At 49.3% G+C, this 16,436-nt stretch overlaps 9 protein-coding genes across 9 annotated transcripts; 4 read left to right on the forward strand and 5 right to left on the reverse strand.

The window, feature by feature from the left end:
- Positions 1 to 167: 167 nt before the first annotated feature.
- Positions 168 to 1,535, reverse strand: NEMAJ01_1614 (uncharacterized protein; the record flags this gene model as incomplete). The annotated part of the gene is made up of 1 exon (XM_047915452.1): positions 168 to 1,535. One exon carries the CDS (start codon positions 1,533 to 1,535, stop codon positions 168 to 170), a length of 1,368 nt encoding a protein of 455 aa, XP_047771409.1.
- Positions 1,536 to 3,472: 1,937 nt separating this feature from the next.
- Positions 3,473 to 5,080, forward strand: NEMAJ01_1615 (uncharacterized protein; the record flags this gene model as incomplete). Its single annotated transcript, XM_047915453.1, has 1 exon — positions 3,473 to 5,080. The coding sequence occupies one exon, from the start codon at positions 3,473 to 3,475 to the stop codon at positions 5,078 to 5,080; it is 1,608 nt and encodes a 535-aa protein (XP_047771410.1).
- An 855-nt stretch (positions 5,081 to 5,935) lies between these two features.
- Positions 5,936 to 6,895, reverse strand: NEMAJ01_1616 (uncharacterized protein; the record flags this gene model as incomplete). The annotated part of the gene is made up of 1 exon (XM_047915454.1): positions 5,936 to 6,895. The coding sequence occupies one exon, from the start codon at positions 6,893 to 6,895 to the stop codon at positions 5,936 to 5,938; it is 960 nt and encodes a 319-aa protein (XP_047771411.1).
- Positions 6,896 to 7,048: 153 nt separating this feature from the next.
- On the reverse strand, positions 7,049 to 10,915 carry NEMAJ01_1617 (DNA-directed RNA polymerase III subunit RPC1; the record flags this gene model as incomplete). Its single annotated transcript, XM_047915455.1, has 1 exon — positions 7,049 to 10,915. The coding sequence occupies one exon, from the start codon at positions 10,913 to 10,915 to the stop codon at positions 7,049 to 7,051; it is 3,867 nt and encodes a 1,288-aa protein (XP_047771412.1).
- A 15-nt stretch (positions 10,916 to 10,930) lies between these two features.
- NEMAJ01_1618 (uncharacterized protein) lies at positions 10,931 to 11,722 on the forward strand (the record flags this gene model as incomplete). Its single annotated transcript, XM_047915456.1, has 1 exon — positions 10,931 to 11,722. One exon carries the CDS (start codon positions 10,931 to 10,933, stop codon positions 11,720 to 11,722), a length of 792 nt encoding a protein of 263 aa, XP_047771413.1.
- A 285-nt stretch (positions 11,723 to 12,007) lies between these two features.
- NEMAJ01_1619 (dCMP deaminase) lies at positions 12,008 to 12,814 on the reverse strand (the record flags this gene model as incomplete). Its single annotated transcript, XM_047915457.1, has 1 exon — positions 12,008 to 12,814. The coding sequence occupies one exon, from the start codon at positions 12,812 to 12,814 to the stop codon at positions 12,008 to 12,010; it is 807 nt and encodes a 268-aa protein (XP_047771414.1).
- A 12-nt stretch (positions 12,815 to 12,826) lies between these two features.
- On the forward strand, positions 12,827 to 13,585 carry NEMAJ01_1620 (GPN-loop GTPase; the record flags this gene model as incomplete). The annotated part of the gene is made up of 1 exon (XM_047915458.1): positions 12,827 to 13,585. One exon carries the CDS (start codon positions 12,827 to 12,829, stop codon positions 13,583 to 13,585), a length of 759 nt encoding a protein of 252 aa, XP_047771415.1.
- A 214-nt stretch (positions 13,586 to 13,799) lies between these two features.
- NEMAJ01_1621 (U3 small nucleolar RNA-associated protein 6) lies at positions 13,800 to 14,405 on the reverse strand (the record flags this gene model as incomplete). Its single annotated transcript, XM_047915459.1, has 1 exon — positions 13,800 to 14,405. One exon carries the CDS (start codon positions 14,403 to 14,405, stop codon positions 13,800 to 13,802), a length of 606 nt encoding a protein of 201 aa, XP_047771416.1.
- A 56-nt stretch (positions 14,406 to 14,461) lies between these two features.
- NEMAJ01_1622 (uncharacterized protein) lies at positions 14,462 to 16,165 on the forward strand (the record flags this gene model as incomplete). The annotated part of the gene is made up of 1 exon (XM_047915460.1): positions 14,462 to 16,165. One exon carries the CDS (start codon positions 14,462 to 14,464, stop codon positions 16,163 to 16,165), a length of 1,704 nt encoding a protein of 567 aa, XP_047771417.1.
- Between the last annotated feature and the right edge of the window lie 271 nt (positions 16,166 to 16,436).

Below are 16,436 nucleotides of genomic sequence, written 5' to 3' on the forward strand. Positions count from 1 at the left end.
TTTTGCATACGCTTTTGGTGTGCTATGAATTTTACTGCAGGATTTTAAAAAGATCAGTAGCCTGTGCTACCAGCATCTGGATGCCATAGGGCCTGTAGAAAGAAGCCAGCAGTTTCGCACTTGCTGGATGCATTCTGTAGTTTTCGCATCTTTCCTGCTTGGCCTAGTTAGGCCTGTGTTGAGAGCATGGAAAGTTCTTTCGAGTTAGCTGGGTATGCTTTTTCAATAAGACCAGGATCGGTGTATATTATGGTCTCTATAGCAGTCAGCACGCTTTGACTAATCATGCTGTAAATTATAGACTGGGAAATGCACATACCGATAGCGAGGGCCCAGAAGTTGTCATGGCCTGTAGGGTATTTCTTTATGATTCCGGTGTGGAACATATCGATAGATCCGATCGCTTTAAAGACAATCGCATTCATGATTAGGATAGCGGGAGAACTTGCCATGAAATTGACCAAGTACGGGAGCTTGGTGTTTTTCTTTGACATCACATCGGCAAACGCATTTTTCATGGACTTTGTGTAGCTTGTTCCGAAAAGTGCATTGTACGCCATGCAGTATCTGTTTATCTCTTTGATAGTAATGTGCAGAATGTGAAGGATCAGCGAAATGACAACAGAAACAATGGAAAGTACAATCAACATATAGCCGTCTTGATTTCTCCTAAATGCTCGCCTTTGTGCTGCATCATTACACTGCTCCAGCGCAAGAACAATCCCTGCAAGCAAGCCTGCAATGAAAATAGTTCCAAAGGATCTGCATGTTCTTTTGAGGCTCTCAACCATAACGGAGCGCTTGTCATTGCACGCCTTCTTAAGCATGTGCATGTGCGTCATCTTGCCATAGAAGACCGAGAAGGCGTTAAAGACAGTCATCAAAAAGACTAGGTTGAACAGCAGCATGTACACGATCTTGAAGATGGTAGATGCATCAAAGAGTCTTAAGCTCAGGTCACCAAACATATCACCAAAAGCCACGCAGACAACCTGTATACAAGCGAAAACCACAAAGAATGCCATGAAAGAAACATACACAAAAAGCATGCATTTCAGGTTGGACACTATCACATGCGAAGACACGCGAATCATCGCCTTTACAAATTCAATGTTTCTTACTATGCAAATTAAAAACACTACTGACACAGCGACTAGAAGCAATCCTATAAAAACATTCCCAGGAATCATTGGTCTTTCAGTGAAAGACGTGTATACAAAAAACAAGGAGGCACCCAGCATAAAGCCCGCATTGGTGTACGCCATGACCTTTGGAAACAGGTAGTAAAGCAGCGTGCAGCCCACAGAAACCAAGAAGAACCCAAGTGCCAAGGACAAAAGCACTGCACAGGGCGTGCCCCAAACATATGTTTGAAATGCTGTGGAGACAAGACTCCCCGCAAAATTAGAGCTAGAGAGACAAAACGAGAAAAATACAATAGCATTAACAATGCCAAATACCCCCATGGTTTTGTCTGTGAATGTGTTCTTGGTTTCTATTTTAGAAACATATGGTCTTTCTTCTATTCTATTCATTTTAAATTTTTGTTGTGTTTTTTCTATATATGCATAAAATCACATTTTATTGGAGTATTAAAATAGTTCTCCGATCGGAGAGAAGTAAAATCACTTATTTGCAATCCATAAAAAGAGACAAAACTCTGCACTTTTTAGTGTAGAGAGATAAACTTCTTCTGCTTATGAAATATGCACAGTAAGACTAAATAGCCCGGGCAATAGCCCAGGGTTCATGGAATGGATGGCGGATTAATGCAGTTTCAGTGGGGGGTTGGTCTTTGTTTGTTGTTGAAGTGTGACGTTTTTGGATTGTTCTGTTTATACTACTGGAGGTGCTAGTGAAACTGCAGCTTTTATTTGTTAGGCTTGGCCTGCTTGAATAGGCATTATTTGGTATATTCCTTAACATCTAAATTATGTAGCCCCTTAATTGGGCCCGTCTAAGCAATAACCAACTACGAGTAGCTAGCTTTCAGCATACAATAGTTCTCTTCAAGAAAAAATCGCACTTTCATTCGCCTCCCAAACACGCCCGAAAAAGTGTCTGCGAATGACAGTGTGTCTTATGAATTGCTCCTTCTTGGGCTGCACTTCAGGAGAGAGATTGCGCGCTTATTTTGAAAACTTCGTGCAATTGCGGATTCAGAGCGTTTATTTGGGGGTTTGGCATTCCAAACATCCATTCCACACACGGATGCGGCAGTGGACTTTATTCGGACTATGCGCCTAGAAAGAAGAGTTGACAGCGCATGTTTGCCATCAATAAAGCTGGGAACTAAGTTGAAATGGAAGTTCAGAACAGCAGGAGGGTGCTCCAGCGCCTATTTTCTTGCGGAAATGCCCACGTACCTCTCTGAAACCAACTTTAGGCGCTTGTTTTCTCCCAGAGCTGAAGACGTAAATCACACAAACTCTAGAACACTTTTTTACATTGGGGAGTGCCCGTGCTCAAATAGTTCTGTAAATTTCTTCTGAGTGCCCGGTTGTGCACTGCTTTAAGAAGTGCTTGGACTATTTGAGCAGGGCATATATGCCAGGAGGGTGCAGGGCCCAGGCGGGGGTCCGAATGCTTTCAAGTAGTTATTAATCTTAAAGTACTGCCCGAACAGTGCGCCTATGTTTGTGCTGCTGCGCGCAAACAGCCCGAAAGAGCGGAGATGCAGTGCAAGTCCCCGAGGAAAAAGAATATCCTCGTAAAATTCGGGGGTTTTCTCTGAAGAAGATGTGCGAAAAAGTATCGTATGTAGCCTGTGTTTTAGTATAGGCCATTTCTTCGGGCACGCCTACGCTTCTTACCATGTGCTCAAGAAGGCATACTTTGCCCGTGCTTCCTAAGAATTTATGCCCACTCCGGCCAAGCCCAGTATATGGCAACTCTTTGCCCCTATTCTCTGGAGTCTGAAATAATAGCGTATGTTTGTTTTTCTTCCAACAGGCAAATGCACAGCAGAGGAAACAGCAAATTCGTAATTTTTTTCAAGTTGCATAATTTTCATAATAGCAGCCCTCAGAGGATCACAGAGTGTTGATACAGAAAAATGACAGAAAAAGCTTGCATAATATATCATTTGAGTAATGCAAGGGGAAAAGTTGCTAAATAGAGTAAAAAAGTATTTATGTGGAAATTAGCGTTTATTTGTTGGACTTGCGTGCTTGTATATGCGTGTGTTTAATTTACCATAGGCATGTGCTGCTGCAAGCCATTTTTCATTTGTGTTGAGCAATGGCTGGATGCCCTTCTCCCAGCTTATTCCTGTGGGCATTCTGCGGGCTCTGCCTGTTTTTACCAGATTTTGGCCGTTTCTTCTGGAATTCGCATGGGCAAAGACGGCGCGAGGAGCTGCCTTTTTCCCAGCCAGCTGCAGAGCGCGAGTAGACACGCATGCAGGCTGGCTTTGCGCTGAAATGGCGCTTTGGCGCGATCATTTCCCGCCAAAACATGCGAGATTTCTCGCATGGGCATATATTGTGCTATCTCGAGGGTAAAAATGAAATTTGAAGGAAACAACCAGAATATAAGCACGCAGGCAGCTGAAGAAGTGATGCCTGCTCCAGGCTTTGCCGGGAACCGATACAAATTCGCCAAGGGCAAGAATCCCGACCCCACTGCAGGCACTGCCAAAACAGACGCATACATGTGGGGGCGGGCAGTCATTAGCACGACAGGGGAATTATTGGAAAATTGCGGGTTTTTGATTATTTATCATATATTCGTGTGTGGGACCATGTACTCGTTCTTGATAGGAGTGTTTATACAGATAACCTCCCAAATAGGCACGATGGGGACTGTGTTCATGCAGGAAGATGCATCTCCAGGCGGGGAGAGACATGCAGAAGACAGAGCAGGCGGAAAGCCCACTGAAGAGAAAAAGTCAAGCGAGCCTGTTTTTGAGACATACAGGGAGATTGTAACAGCGCCAGTGAATAAAGTGTCAGAGGCGTACGCCGTTGTTACAATGCTTCAAAGCACTTTTCTGGCCAGTGCTTTCGCCGTGCTCATAGCCACCAAAATTCTCTCCTTCGTGGGGATGGTGGTGGGCCGGTCTTCTTTTCCCGTGTGGTGGAGCAAAGACTCGTCGTATGCGTCAAATCTTCTGCTTGTGATCATTATTCTTCTTATTCTTATGGAGAAAAAAAAGCTCGTCCTCAGAAAAACAAGAGACTTCGTGTACATAGGCTTTTTCGCGGCTTTTGTGCTCGTGAATGCAGCACTTTTGGCATACCTTCTGTCGATAGACCCAGGCTGGCTTCTTTTGCAGAAAGAGCCTAGAGTGCACCCTGGGATAATATACAGCCCGTACAGGGAAACACTGTGCGGGCGCGGAATATCGGCGATATGCACTCCCATGCTCCACAACACGTGCAGCTTTGTAATGCGAGAAAAGAGGCTTCAGCAAGAGAAGAGAAAAAGAGGCGTCCGATTTGGGGTTTCTGTCATTTTGAGCGCTGTGTATTTCATGGTTGCAGTCGTTGGGTTTATTGTGTACGACAAGTCGCTGTTTGGCATCGTGTGCGGGGACTTCTTTTTTGGCGCTACGGAGATGCTTCAGAAAAAAGCGGAAGCTCCGCATCTTGCCAGGCATAGGCGGGGGCTTATGCGGTTCCTGCTCGCTATGAGGGCGCTTGAGCTTGCGTCAATAGTCGTGCTGGCGAACTCTGCAGTGAAGCACATTGGCGTACTGTGTGCTAGGATGTTCCCGTGGATTGAGAAGATTCTTGCGCACATTGACGATGAATACGCTGCCGCGCACTATGGGAGAAAGGACATTGAGACTTCGATATGCGCCATCAAGTATGGGGTGGCGACTGCCGTGCTATTTTCAACTGCGGACTTTATAGTGAGAAAAAACATTCCGATGGCTCTCAGCCTGTGCGGGCTGACTCTCACGCTGGGCATATGCGCAGTCTTTCCTGTGGCCGTGCAAGTTATGAAGGCAAAAGCTGTCCGCAGAAAAGTGCAGCTGCTTCCCGCAAAAAGCAGCTACGTGCTTGCGAGTGCATGCGGGCTTATTCTTGTGTTCTCTGCTGTTATTATCCCGTGGCTTGCCTCTGCTCGCCAGTAAAGCAGAGGGAAATGCCCTGGAAAGTGCATCTATTTGGACATTCCGCTGGGCGACTTATGTATATGGAATGTGCGGGTGGATCTAGTGGGGCTGCTGTCTAAGTGATAGTGAGTTCGCTGTATTTATTGAAAGAGGCTTGCTTTGCTTCTGCAGCACGGCGTATGCGCCTGCAGAAATCTTGCCTTTTCTGCATAGTGCACGCTAGCACTTTCCTCAGACAGGCGTTTCTAGGAGCCTTTGGGTGCTCTGCTTGGATGCTTTCCTGCAAGCTCAGTGCAGGGTAAGCCGCATGAATCTGCAATAAACACATCATACTGGAGAATCTTTAACTGGAGAGAGCCTGCGCAGGAAATGCAACGGCTATTTTGAGCACCCGGTCTTTCCAAGCCACCAAAAGCCTGCACGCCTCGGGACTTCTCTACTTTTCTGGGCACGAGAAGCACGGGCACACACGCACTTTCTGCCTGGAGTTGGCGCTAAAGAAAAGTTCTAGCCCGAAGTTTTTCTGAACGCTTCCAGGCGGCTTCTGCAGGTCTTGAATTCGGGTATGCACACGAGCTTCACTTCAGACGCGATTACAGGGCGTGCTAAGGAAAGGCGGCCGAGGCATGCACGGAAAATAAATTAGACCCAGCCAGTGCCATGCTGCAAAAGCACTCTTTCCTGGCCGGGCGTATAGCAGTCCCCTTTAAAAGCGCAAAAGCACCGCCAGAGTGTGCAGCACGGGCCTTTTCAGCTGCAGAAACCAGAGTTTATGCGGTCTATGGGCATTCCAGCGCGTTCTGCTTTGGGCCTAGGCGATAAACATGCACTGCACTCTACAGAGCTGGAACTCCAGAACTTCTGCCGTGCGGGTCATACGGCCTTCTGCGCATATACGCCAAAGAAGCTCAAAACCTCCAAAACTCCGTCAAATGTTAGGCAGACCCCGCCTGCTATCCCCAGAAGACACAGGAAAATCGAGATGCCAATGTACATCCGAATTTGAGACAGGGTGCAGTCCTCAAAGAAGAACGTGTCCCTGTAGTACACTCCATTCCACCTGCCTGTATACGCGTATATTTTTTGGACGTATCGGGAGATTATAGCATAGTACGCGATAAAGAGGAGAAAATGCTCTGCTATTCCTATTTCCGCGCTGTACTGTGCAAATGTGCTGGCGCATTCATCATACACCAAATAGACCATGTGCATAATCACGAGGTTTATAAGCCCTACGAGGAGGTACAGGCCCAGAGTAAAGTCTACTTTCGTCCGGAGCCTGGGCGAGAAAACGCCCAAATAGCTGAGCTTCCCGACGAAAAACATAAGGACAGACTTAAGCACCAAAAAGCTAACGATAATGAGCCCGTACGACAGCAGCAAATACGACTCGTCCGACTCTAGCCCCGCAGGAAACGCCTTCCCTCCCCCGCACATCACGCGAGAAATGTGCTCAGTAAGGGCCGTATACAGAAAGGGCCCAACTATGTACATGGGAATGCTGTAAAGAACCAGGATGTAGACTGCAGTTGCTCCAAAGTACGTTTTCCCGCCTACCCCTAGCGTGCTTATGTCTAGCCCCATGTTTCCATGCGCAGCTGCATGGGCGTATGGATCCTGCAGCTGCAGCCCAGAGTTCCCTAGTATGCTCGGTATGTGAATTGATGGCCGCGGGTCTATATACCCGGTAACGATATCGTGATAGTTTGGGGGAGGCGTATACACGCAGTTAGATTCAGGGAGAGTCAGTGCCTCTGAGTACGCAGGAGGCGGATACCCAAACGGCATTCCAGCATCAGCCACTTCATTTGGTCTTTCTTGGCTGTTCGTCATTTGGAAAACATCAGCCCGAGTTATAAATAGGGTGTATACATTGCATTACAAATATTTCAAGAAAAGAAAAATTAGTCTCTGCCCACGAAAAATCCAAATTCAAAGACGTATTTTTTCTTTGCTTCCTCCAGTGCTGCGGGCATAGAAATGCATTTATTTTTTCGGGTCTGCATCTTTCGGCTGGCTGCAGTCAAACAGAATTTTGAACGCCCCCGTTCCAATTGGAATTCTCTGCCCGCTAATGATGCACTCGCTTACGCCGTCAATTTTGTCCTCGTACCCGGAGTATCCCGCCGTGAAAAGGTGCTCTCCCGTTTGCTCAAAACTGGCCAGGGTGAGGACGCTTGAGCCCCCCATTTTCTGCAGGCCAAACCTTGTCATTCCGCATATTTCCCCTGTAAAGCACATCACGTCTGCGAGCAGGCCTATATGGCGCACGTCCACTGATATTCCGTGTCTTCCAATCGTGTACTGGATTTCCTTTACAATCGACTCTCTGGCAGCCTCTATCCCCAGGGTCTTGTACGTTTCGTATATGTTGTTTGTGCTGGTTTCGTACGGGTTTATGCCCTCCACGCCCAGTATTTCCTGCAGCCCCGTGCCCTCAGCGATGATTTCGCTCTCTGTAGTTATCACGCGAGAGACGGTGGAAATTCCCCTCAGCCTGGTTTTAAGGAGTTTGTCGATTTCCGAGGGCAGAGGCTTCTCCAAGGGAGTCTCCCAGCAGTAGAAGTTGTCTCTTTTTGCGCTGCCCAGCAACTTCATTTCCCTCTCCAGCCGGTGCTTCTCCACCTGCGCCTCCGGGATCCGGAACACAGCGGAGACTTTGTTCGTGGAAACAGAGCCTGCAATGTCTCCAACGGTGACTGGCTGTATTCTCTCCGGGAGCAGTGCGGAGTGCCCGGGCAAAGGAACCACCTTTATAAGCGGAGTACTGATTGCCGTGCTTGCATTTATGATCTCTTTCAACCTGGGAACCCCGAGGGTAATGCTGGCTCCGGAGGTACCTGCCAAGTGGAAGGTCTTCAGCGTCATTTGCGTGCCAGGCTCTCCTATGCTCTGCGCTGCCAGTGCGCCCACAGCTGTTCCGTACTCTATTTGCGACTTCAGCGCCTGGAAAAGCATTTTGCTCGTGAAGAGCTGCTTTGTTGCAACATCTGCGCCCTTTTCGCACATGTACGAATTTATCAGGCGCGTCATGTGGCTGTTTTCGTGCCTGAAAAGGACGTATCCCACCTCCCTATTAACTGCGCCCCAGACAGAGTCCGCTATTTGCCCAGTGCTTGGGTCGTATATAGAGCCCCACACAGAAGCAACTGCTTTTTGTATGAGCACAGCCGACGGGTGCATGCGGGCAGAGTGGCTTTCAGAAAGCGTGCTTCCATCTGCAGACTCCTTCGCGTCCAGAGCCCAGTTGTAAGCAGACGGCATGTCCGTTACTAAAGTTCCCTTTTGCAGGAGAACTGGATCCAGGCCGTCGTCTCCAAACTGCATCTGCATGATCTGCTGGCCCCTTCTAACTGTTCCATCGTATGCAACGTATACGCCCTCCAGAACCTTCATGAGCCGCCTTTGCATATACCCCGTCTCTGCCGTTTTGACTGCAGTGTCCACAAGCCCCTCTCGCCCACTCACTGCGTGGAAGAAGAACTCGGTTGGCGACAGCCCGGAGCAAAATGAGGACTGCACAAACCCTCGCGCTGCGTGGGTGTTCCCTGCAAAGTGCGGAAGAGTTCGGTCCCCAAAGTCCAGGGAAATCCGCTGCCCTCCAACCACTTGCTGTCCCACGCATGCAACCATCTGCGAGACGTTTATGAGACTTCCCTTGCTCCCGGACGCCTGCATGATCACAGGCGAGTTTCCCGAGGAGAGTTTTTCTATGCAGTGCTTCCCTGCGTCTTCTCGGGCCCTGGAGAGAATCGAAATGGTTTTGTCCTCGGGCTTCTCCATGGCCTCAGCCTGGCACGTATCAACCGCCTGCGCAATTAGCTGGGCAAGGTCTTTCTCTGCAAACACGTCGTCCAGGCCTATGCTGAACCCGACCTCTCCAAGGTACCTTGAGCACAGCCGGGCAATTGCATCCAGCGCCTTCACCACCACTTCGGGCCCGCCCTCTCTCAGCTCGTAGTGAAAAATAGTGCCTTCTTCTGCGCCGACCACTTTCTTGTCAGCCCTTCCAAAAAGTATCTCTCCGTCTTTCATGACGAACATCCCCTCGTTCTGCGACGCATACGTGCTGTTGGGCGTGCAGTTTCGGGTCCGAATTTCCACAGAAACAGTCAGGTTTAGTGCCTGCCCCATCAGGGTCTTCCCCGTGTAGAGAACAGCGGGCCTTAAAATTGTGGGCTTGGCCTGCATTCTGCTGGTCCTATTCGGGAGCGCATACACAATCATTTGCCCGAACTGTTTTTTCGTGAAAAAAGTAGACTTTTTTGTAATGAGGTAGCTGCCCGTTATAAAGTCCTGCGTGGCTGCAATAAGAGGCTGGCCATTTCTGGGAACTGCCAGGTTGTTTTTCACCCCCATAAGCTCCAGGGCCTCTACGCGCGCCTCTGTTGTTTGGGGCAGGTGTATGTTCATTTCGTCCCCGTCAAAGTCTGCGTTGTAGGGGGAGCAGACGCACTCGTTGAATCGAAGGGTCCTCCCAGGAAGCACCTTCACTTTGTGTGCCATTATGCTCAGCCTGTGCAGTGAAGGCTGTCTGTTGAAAAGCACTACATCGGAGTCCTGCAAGTGCCGCTCCAAAATGTCTCCACTCTCCAAGTCAATGGTGTTGTTGTGGCGCAGGAATATTCTCCGGTCGTTCTTCAGCAGGTAGTTTGCTCCGGGGTAGGATGTGCACCCATTTCTGGAGAGCAGGGAAAGGGCTTCTTTGTTGCTGTCTGTTACGGGCACGGGCACCGTTAGCGTTTTTGCCATTTCCTCGGGAATTCCCACCTGCTCCACGCTTAGGTTTGGGTCTGGGGATATAACGGTACGCCCGGAAAACTCGACTCTTTTTCCGGAGAGGTTTCCCCGGAAGCGCCCGTGCTTTCCCTTCAGCCTTTGCACAAGACTCCGGATCTTTGCAGAGTCTGGCCGGGAGTCTGAGCTAATTAGCTGCGCGCACTGCGACTGCAGCAGGTCCCAATTCTCGGAAAGTGCATGCAGCGAGACGCCCTTGTCTATTTCGTCCCGGATCAGCTGCGAGGTATACGAGATCTCGCTCAACTTGATTGTCAGGTCGTCTTCGTTCGAGGAAGAGTCCAGCGACATCACGCTCGGGCGGATAGTTCCTGGGGGAACGGGAAGACATGTGATCATAAGAGAAGGCGCGTCACACGCCATCCCGAGCAGGGCTTTGGAGTCCTCCGAAATATTTCTGAGGATGCCCAGAGCTGTCACAGGGGATATGTACTCGTCTGGCATGTTTTCCACCCAGCTGGCCAGGTCTGGGTTGTCCTTCACCGAGTCTGCGTAGAGAGACTTTTCAATTTCTTTCTGCGTGTCGTGCTTTTTCAGCCTGTGCACCCGGTGGAAGAACTTGTACCCGGTCTTTCTGACAATCCCGTTGATGCTCATGCACTTCGTGCACTCAACGGTTTTTTTGCACTCGTCGTACACCTTTTTGATGACTCTTTGCTGCAGGGACCGATTATCTTTTCTCGCTCTGAGCTTTATTAGAAGCTGTGCCTGCGTTTCGCTCGGGAGCAGTATTGAAGAGCACTGCTTGCACACGCTTTGCAGGATTTTGTGGATGTTCTTGAGAAGGCCCGGGTGAAAGACGGGGAGGGCCAACTCGATGTGCCCGAAGTGGCCAGAGCACTCTGCCATCTTCTCGCCGCACGTATTGCACACCGTGTCCTTTGTGCTCGGTCCCAGGCGCAAGTCCAGCGGCCCTAAAGCTGCCGGAGACTTGTTTTCTCCTGCGTACAAGTCCCGGGAGGAAACCGACACAACCGACATTCCGCGTATTTCTGAGTCTTTGAGTATTTCGAACTTTATCTTGGATATGTCTCTTGGTATATACTCTTTATGCATGTGCAAATATTTTTCATGCAAGTCTTCTATAGATTTCGATCTGAAAGAGACTTTAGTAAAGTGGAAACAGACAGGTCTTCAATGCCGCTGTGGGAGCTGAAGGCAGAAATAGCCACAAAAAGGAACCTGACCCTGCACGACTATCACCTGATATTCTACGTGGAGAACGAGAAGGCCCCTATTACAGACAACTATGCGGTAATATACAGCAACATGAATATTGTCATAGAAAGAGTCCCGAACTACATTAACGTCGGGTACAAGGAGGCGCTGGAAAAAATGAAGCAGCCAGAAGAGGCTGCAAAGAAGCAGGAGGAGACCGCAAGCATATCCATGCACAGCATGCACGGGGCACGGGTTCCGCCAGAGTCTTATACCTGCTTCAGGTGCGGGCAGAAAGGGCACTTTATCCAAATGTGCCCTACAAACAGCAACAAGCAGTACGACTCGATGCGAATAAAGAAGGCAACGGGAATCCCGAAAACATTTCTTGTTCCTGTTGAGGAGACATCGCCCACGTCCGTCCTCCTCAACGAAGAGGGAAAGTTCGTCCGCGCACAGCCACAAACAAAGGAGTTTTCCAGGCGGTTCAAGCCTGCAGAGGAGAGGTCCATTCCCAAGGAGTTGCAGTGCCCGCAGTGCAACAACCTGCTCGTGGATGCTGTCAAGCTCAAGTGCAAGCACACGGTTTGCGAGTACTGCGTGCTAAACAGATGCCCCGTCTGCAAGAAGAAGACGGCAAGCCCGAAAATAGACACAAAAGCAAGAAGGCATGTGGAGGCGTTCTTGGAGAACAGCAAGGCGTAGGAAGGGCCTGCCGTGCCTTGCATCTGTGATTTAGCGATTTCTATAGTAAATACCACTGCTTGTTTTTATTGTAAACCGAACGGGTTGTGCTAGGCATGGCCGCGTGCTGGACAGCCCCAACTTACTCGGTGCTGCCGCTCGCCCAGAAAAGCAAGTTTCAGCCCGTTTCAGCCCACCAGAGTCCATGCGGGCGCACATTCGAGAGATCCCTGCAAGAAAAGTGCATATTTCCCACAAGGGGCAAACCGCCCGTTCATCTACGGAAATGCACTTTATTGCAGCACTCTACTCGGATAATTTTATGACTTCGATCCGGTTCGTTTCAAAAAGATGCTTTATCTCCGGGTCGCACGTGTACTCGTGCACGTAGTAGACTTTGGATATCTGCAGCTGTGCTATTTTTCTGGAGCAGAGCCGGCACGGGTACGTGGTTGTGTACAGCTCAGATCCCCGAATATCCGCAGAGTTTCTTTCCAGGAAGGCACTCTCCTCCGCGTGGATGCAGAAACAGTCTGCGAGCTCTCTTCCTTTGTGCGTGTTGTTGTTGCACCTGCTGCATCCCCCGTCGCAGCAGTTTACAGTCGACGTGGACGTGCCGTTGTACCCTATAGATAGAACGCGGTTGTTCTTTACAATAACAGCTCCCACCTTTCTCTTCATGCAGTTGGAGCGCGTTGCTGCGACCTGGGCTATGCTCATAAAGTACTCCTGCCACGTCGGCCTGCTTCTGTGGTTGCACACTTCTTCAACCCTGTCTTCCCGGACTTCAATTAGGTTGGTTCTGTTTAGGAAGCCCTTTTTCACCTCCAGCATCCCGCTAATGTACTGGTTGTGCTGTAAAAAATCAATTTGATCGCCCTCTTTCAGCAGAGGATGCACGACAATTAGCACGGAAAACGGCCTCGTGTAAAACTGCAGCCAGTCCTCAGGCCTGTCCAAGTGGACGACTAGGTCCATCTTCCACCGGGCACTATCCATTATTTCTACCATTGCCCCGTCCTGATTTGGCTGCTGTCTGAAGCCTTTTTTAAGCAAAGTGTCTACTGCATGCAGGCCTGCTCTTTCCAGAATGGATGTAACACAGAACAGCATGGAAAAATTTTAATGGGATATGCACTCTTTGTTATTGGGCCAGCTGGATCTGGAAAAACATCTCTTTCCCACATGCTGAAGGAGTACTATACTTCGCAAAATAGAAGCGTATCTATAATTAATCTAGATCCTGCGCAGACGCTGGAGGATTTGGACTTTTCGTTTGACATTCGCAACCACATTGAAGTCGCAGAAATCATGGAGGAGGCAGACTTTGGGCCAAACGGGGCGCTGATGGCGGGGCTGGAGGCCATTTCTGACCATTTGGACGTGATGGAGCTGCCGGAGGACGACGGCGCATTTCTTATTTTTGACTGTCCCGGGCAGATAGAGCTCTACGTCCACTCCGACTCCATAATGAAAATAGTCCAGGAGATGGGGAAAAACCACTACACAATGGCGATATACGCACTCGATGCAACGCACGCATTTGACACGGCTAAGTTTGTCTCTGCTGCAGTTTCAGCGACCATTTCCATGTGCAAGTTTGAAGTCCCGCACATAAACGTCCTCACAAAGTGCGATCTAGTCCCAAGCGAGGACCTCGAGGACTTTCTTTTTGGAATGGACATTGAAAATATTGCGGAAAAACTTCCTGCACACACCCCGAGGGAGAAAAAGTTCAACCACGCGCTGACCACGATTATCCGGGACCAGGGCCTGCTCGGGTTTATACCCCTGGACTACAAGAAGGAGAACTCGCTCGAGGCCTTGGCGTACCAAATAGATACATGCGTGCAATATATTGACGCGCACGAGGACGATGACTGAGTTAGGCTACTATCGCATGCCAAACACAAAGCAGCCGCAGCATCTCCTGCACTCTTGTTGGATGTGTCTGTTTGCGCAGGAGCTGCAAATGCGGCCTCTACTTCTCGCGTGGAACGTGCACGCGCACAAGGAATAAATGGAGCTGTCTAAATCACCGCTGCGCGCGGATATTGCTCAGGCTGAAATGGCTTAGTTTATTGCATTGCTACGCACACTATGCTTCTATTTGGGCGTGCTTTCTTAATATTTCCAGGATTTTTTCGGAGTCTTTCTGTGCGTGGCTCTCCTCCATTTTGATGTACGCATTTAACATGTCTTTCTTGCAGGGGGCCACCCTCAGAGCTTTTTGCATGAGGATTCTTGAGTTCTCCACGTCCCCCACTGATCTCAGCGCATTTGCTGCAGTGGTCCATGCCTTCTGGCTTCCCGCGTGCTTTTTGGGCAGCTCCAGCGCATGCTCCTTTATTTTCGCCTTGTCTCCTATGTGGATGAAGTACTCGAGGTGCGAAAAGCGCAGTTCTTCGGAGTCCGGGTACTTGAACTGCGCCCGCTTGTAAAGACTGTCTATCCGGGACTTGATGTAGTCTCGCTTGCTGTGGACTTTTTTCGCCCTTTTCGCATAGATCCGTTGCAGCATCACCTCGTACTCAATGTACAGCAGAAATATAGTGAATCTGGGGTTAGTCGCCAGCATCTCCTCGAAGCTTTTTCTTTTTCTGACAATGGCCTGGATCTCCTCCTGCTTGAATATCGCCCGAGATTTGTAGTAGCTCAGTTCTGGCACCATATACTCCATTTCAGAAACGACTGCATGCGTCATAAAATATTTTACTGGGCGGAATAAATACGAAAACTTTTAATTCGCCCTCTGTTTGCATGAAAGACACCGAAGAAATACTGCGGGAGTTTAACATAGAGGCAGAGTGTGGGGAAAGCCAGAAAACCCATCTGCGTGCCTGCAAGGAGGAAAAAAGGGATCCGTACTCGCTGGTGGAGGCTGCCCTGAAGGACTTGGACATTGAGGACATAGATAACGCAAAAATGACGCTGACAAACTCCCTGAATGAGTCCCTTATGCGGAGGGAGAAGCTGATCCGGAACAACTTCACCACGTACATAAAGTGCAGGAAGACTTTGGAGGAGCTGCAGGAGATGAAGGTGAACAGGGACAGCTCAGAGTACTTTGACATTAAAGGGCTGGCAGCCATGGAGGCTCTGATAAGCCCCATTATCCGGGAGAACTCTGAAATCCACAGAAAGCAGCAGCAAATGGACTTTATCCTGAATAACAGCCTGCTTTTCAACGCAGAAACAATTTTGAACGACTATCTGAAAGTCAGCGACTTTACGTCTTTCCTTATGGACTATGCGCTTGTTAAAAAAGAGGCTGCTCGGTTCAAAAGCTCAAAGTTTATCTCCTACCTGTTTTCAAAAACAATCCCAATCCTGGCCAAGTTCAAGATTGAAATTGTCCGCAGAATAGAGACGTGCAAAAGCATCTCCGAGTCCCTGCACTACTTCAAAATATACATGCAGGTGGACCCGGAGGGCCACAATAAGGCCTTTGCGACTTTGCTGACGATTGCAAAGGCGGAAATCGGGGCTAGAAAAATGCCAGCTGCAGGAGACTACCTTCTGCACTTAAGAGGCATCCGGGAGTATACGGAGGCGCAGACAGAAACTGTTATGTACATGATCAACTCGATGAAGGCTGTGGACCTAGTCACCTGGCAAACGAAGGAAATGCACGACTTTTTGGTGAATGCAGTGGGGGCATATGCTGGCACGCTTAAGAAGGAGATGCTGGCCTGCCTAAAGTCCGAGAGTCTTGCGCGCCCAGAGGATGCTGTGGGACTCCTTAAGAAGAAGCTCCATATTGTGCAGGACATAGCAAGCAGTATTGAGGCTGTGGTGGACAGGCTGGAGGCCGAGGGAATAGACGACGCAGCGTCCATGCATGAGGTTGGCGAGGTGTTTTCCGCTCTTACGCGAGTGCTGTGGAAGGGCATGGAGAAGGAAGACACGCAGGTTATTTCCCTTCTTGTCAGCAGCTCCGAGAAAATACAGGGGGTGCGCGAGCATCTTCCAGCGCAGATAAAGGAGTTTCTCGTGAAAATGCTCACGCGGTCTGAGGAGGGCGAGCCAGATCCGCTGGGATATCTTGTAAAGAATCTGTCCAAGGCAACGGTTGTTCTTTTCCCGAAGATAGACAGGCTTCTGTCGGAAAAGGAAAAGAAAGAGGTATTGCACAAGGCAGACGAGCTAAGGGAAAGGATAAAGTCTGTGGGGAAGATGCAGCTTGAGGCCAGGCTAAAGCAGGCATCCTGCGACGAGGAGTTTCTTATGGAGATTGTGCGGATGAAGGTGGTTTTCCAGGAGAACCACTTGAAGAACATCGCCACGGAGTTCCAGATCATTAGCGAGGCCATTGCAGAGATAGGCCTGAAAACAGACCTGTGCAGATACCTGCTGCGCAAGTACGTCCCAGAAAATACAATCAAGAAGATTATAGACCACTCGATCCTAAACCACTCCAGGTGCAGGAAGCAGTTTGCAATACTGAACGACTGGTCCGAGTAGCCTGCAAAGGCCTGCACTTTATGCGCCAACAAAATAACAAAATAAAGAAGATTTGTGTAGAGATGCTTGCAGCCGAAAAACTGCCCCGCCTGTGCGAAAAGAGACTTCCTGTGCTTTTCCCTTTATTATTATTCCCATGGGCTTCTTGTGCCCGGAAAAACCGTGTACTTGGTGGGTCTGTATTTTGTATCTTTTTTGTTTTGTCTCTTTTCCCCTTTCAAAAGACGCTTTCTTTGCTCGGGCAGTGCAGAGACAAGCTTTTCACGGGCTT

Source organism: Nematocida major (assembly GCF_021653875.1).
Source record: "Nematocida major strain JUm2507 chromosome Unknown 2428, whole genome shotgun sequence".
NCBI classification, from domain to species: domain Eukaryota; kingdom Fungi; phylum Microsporidia; genus Nematocida; species Nematocida major.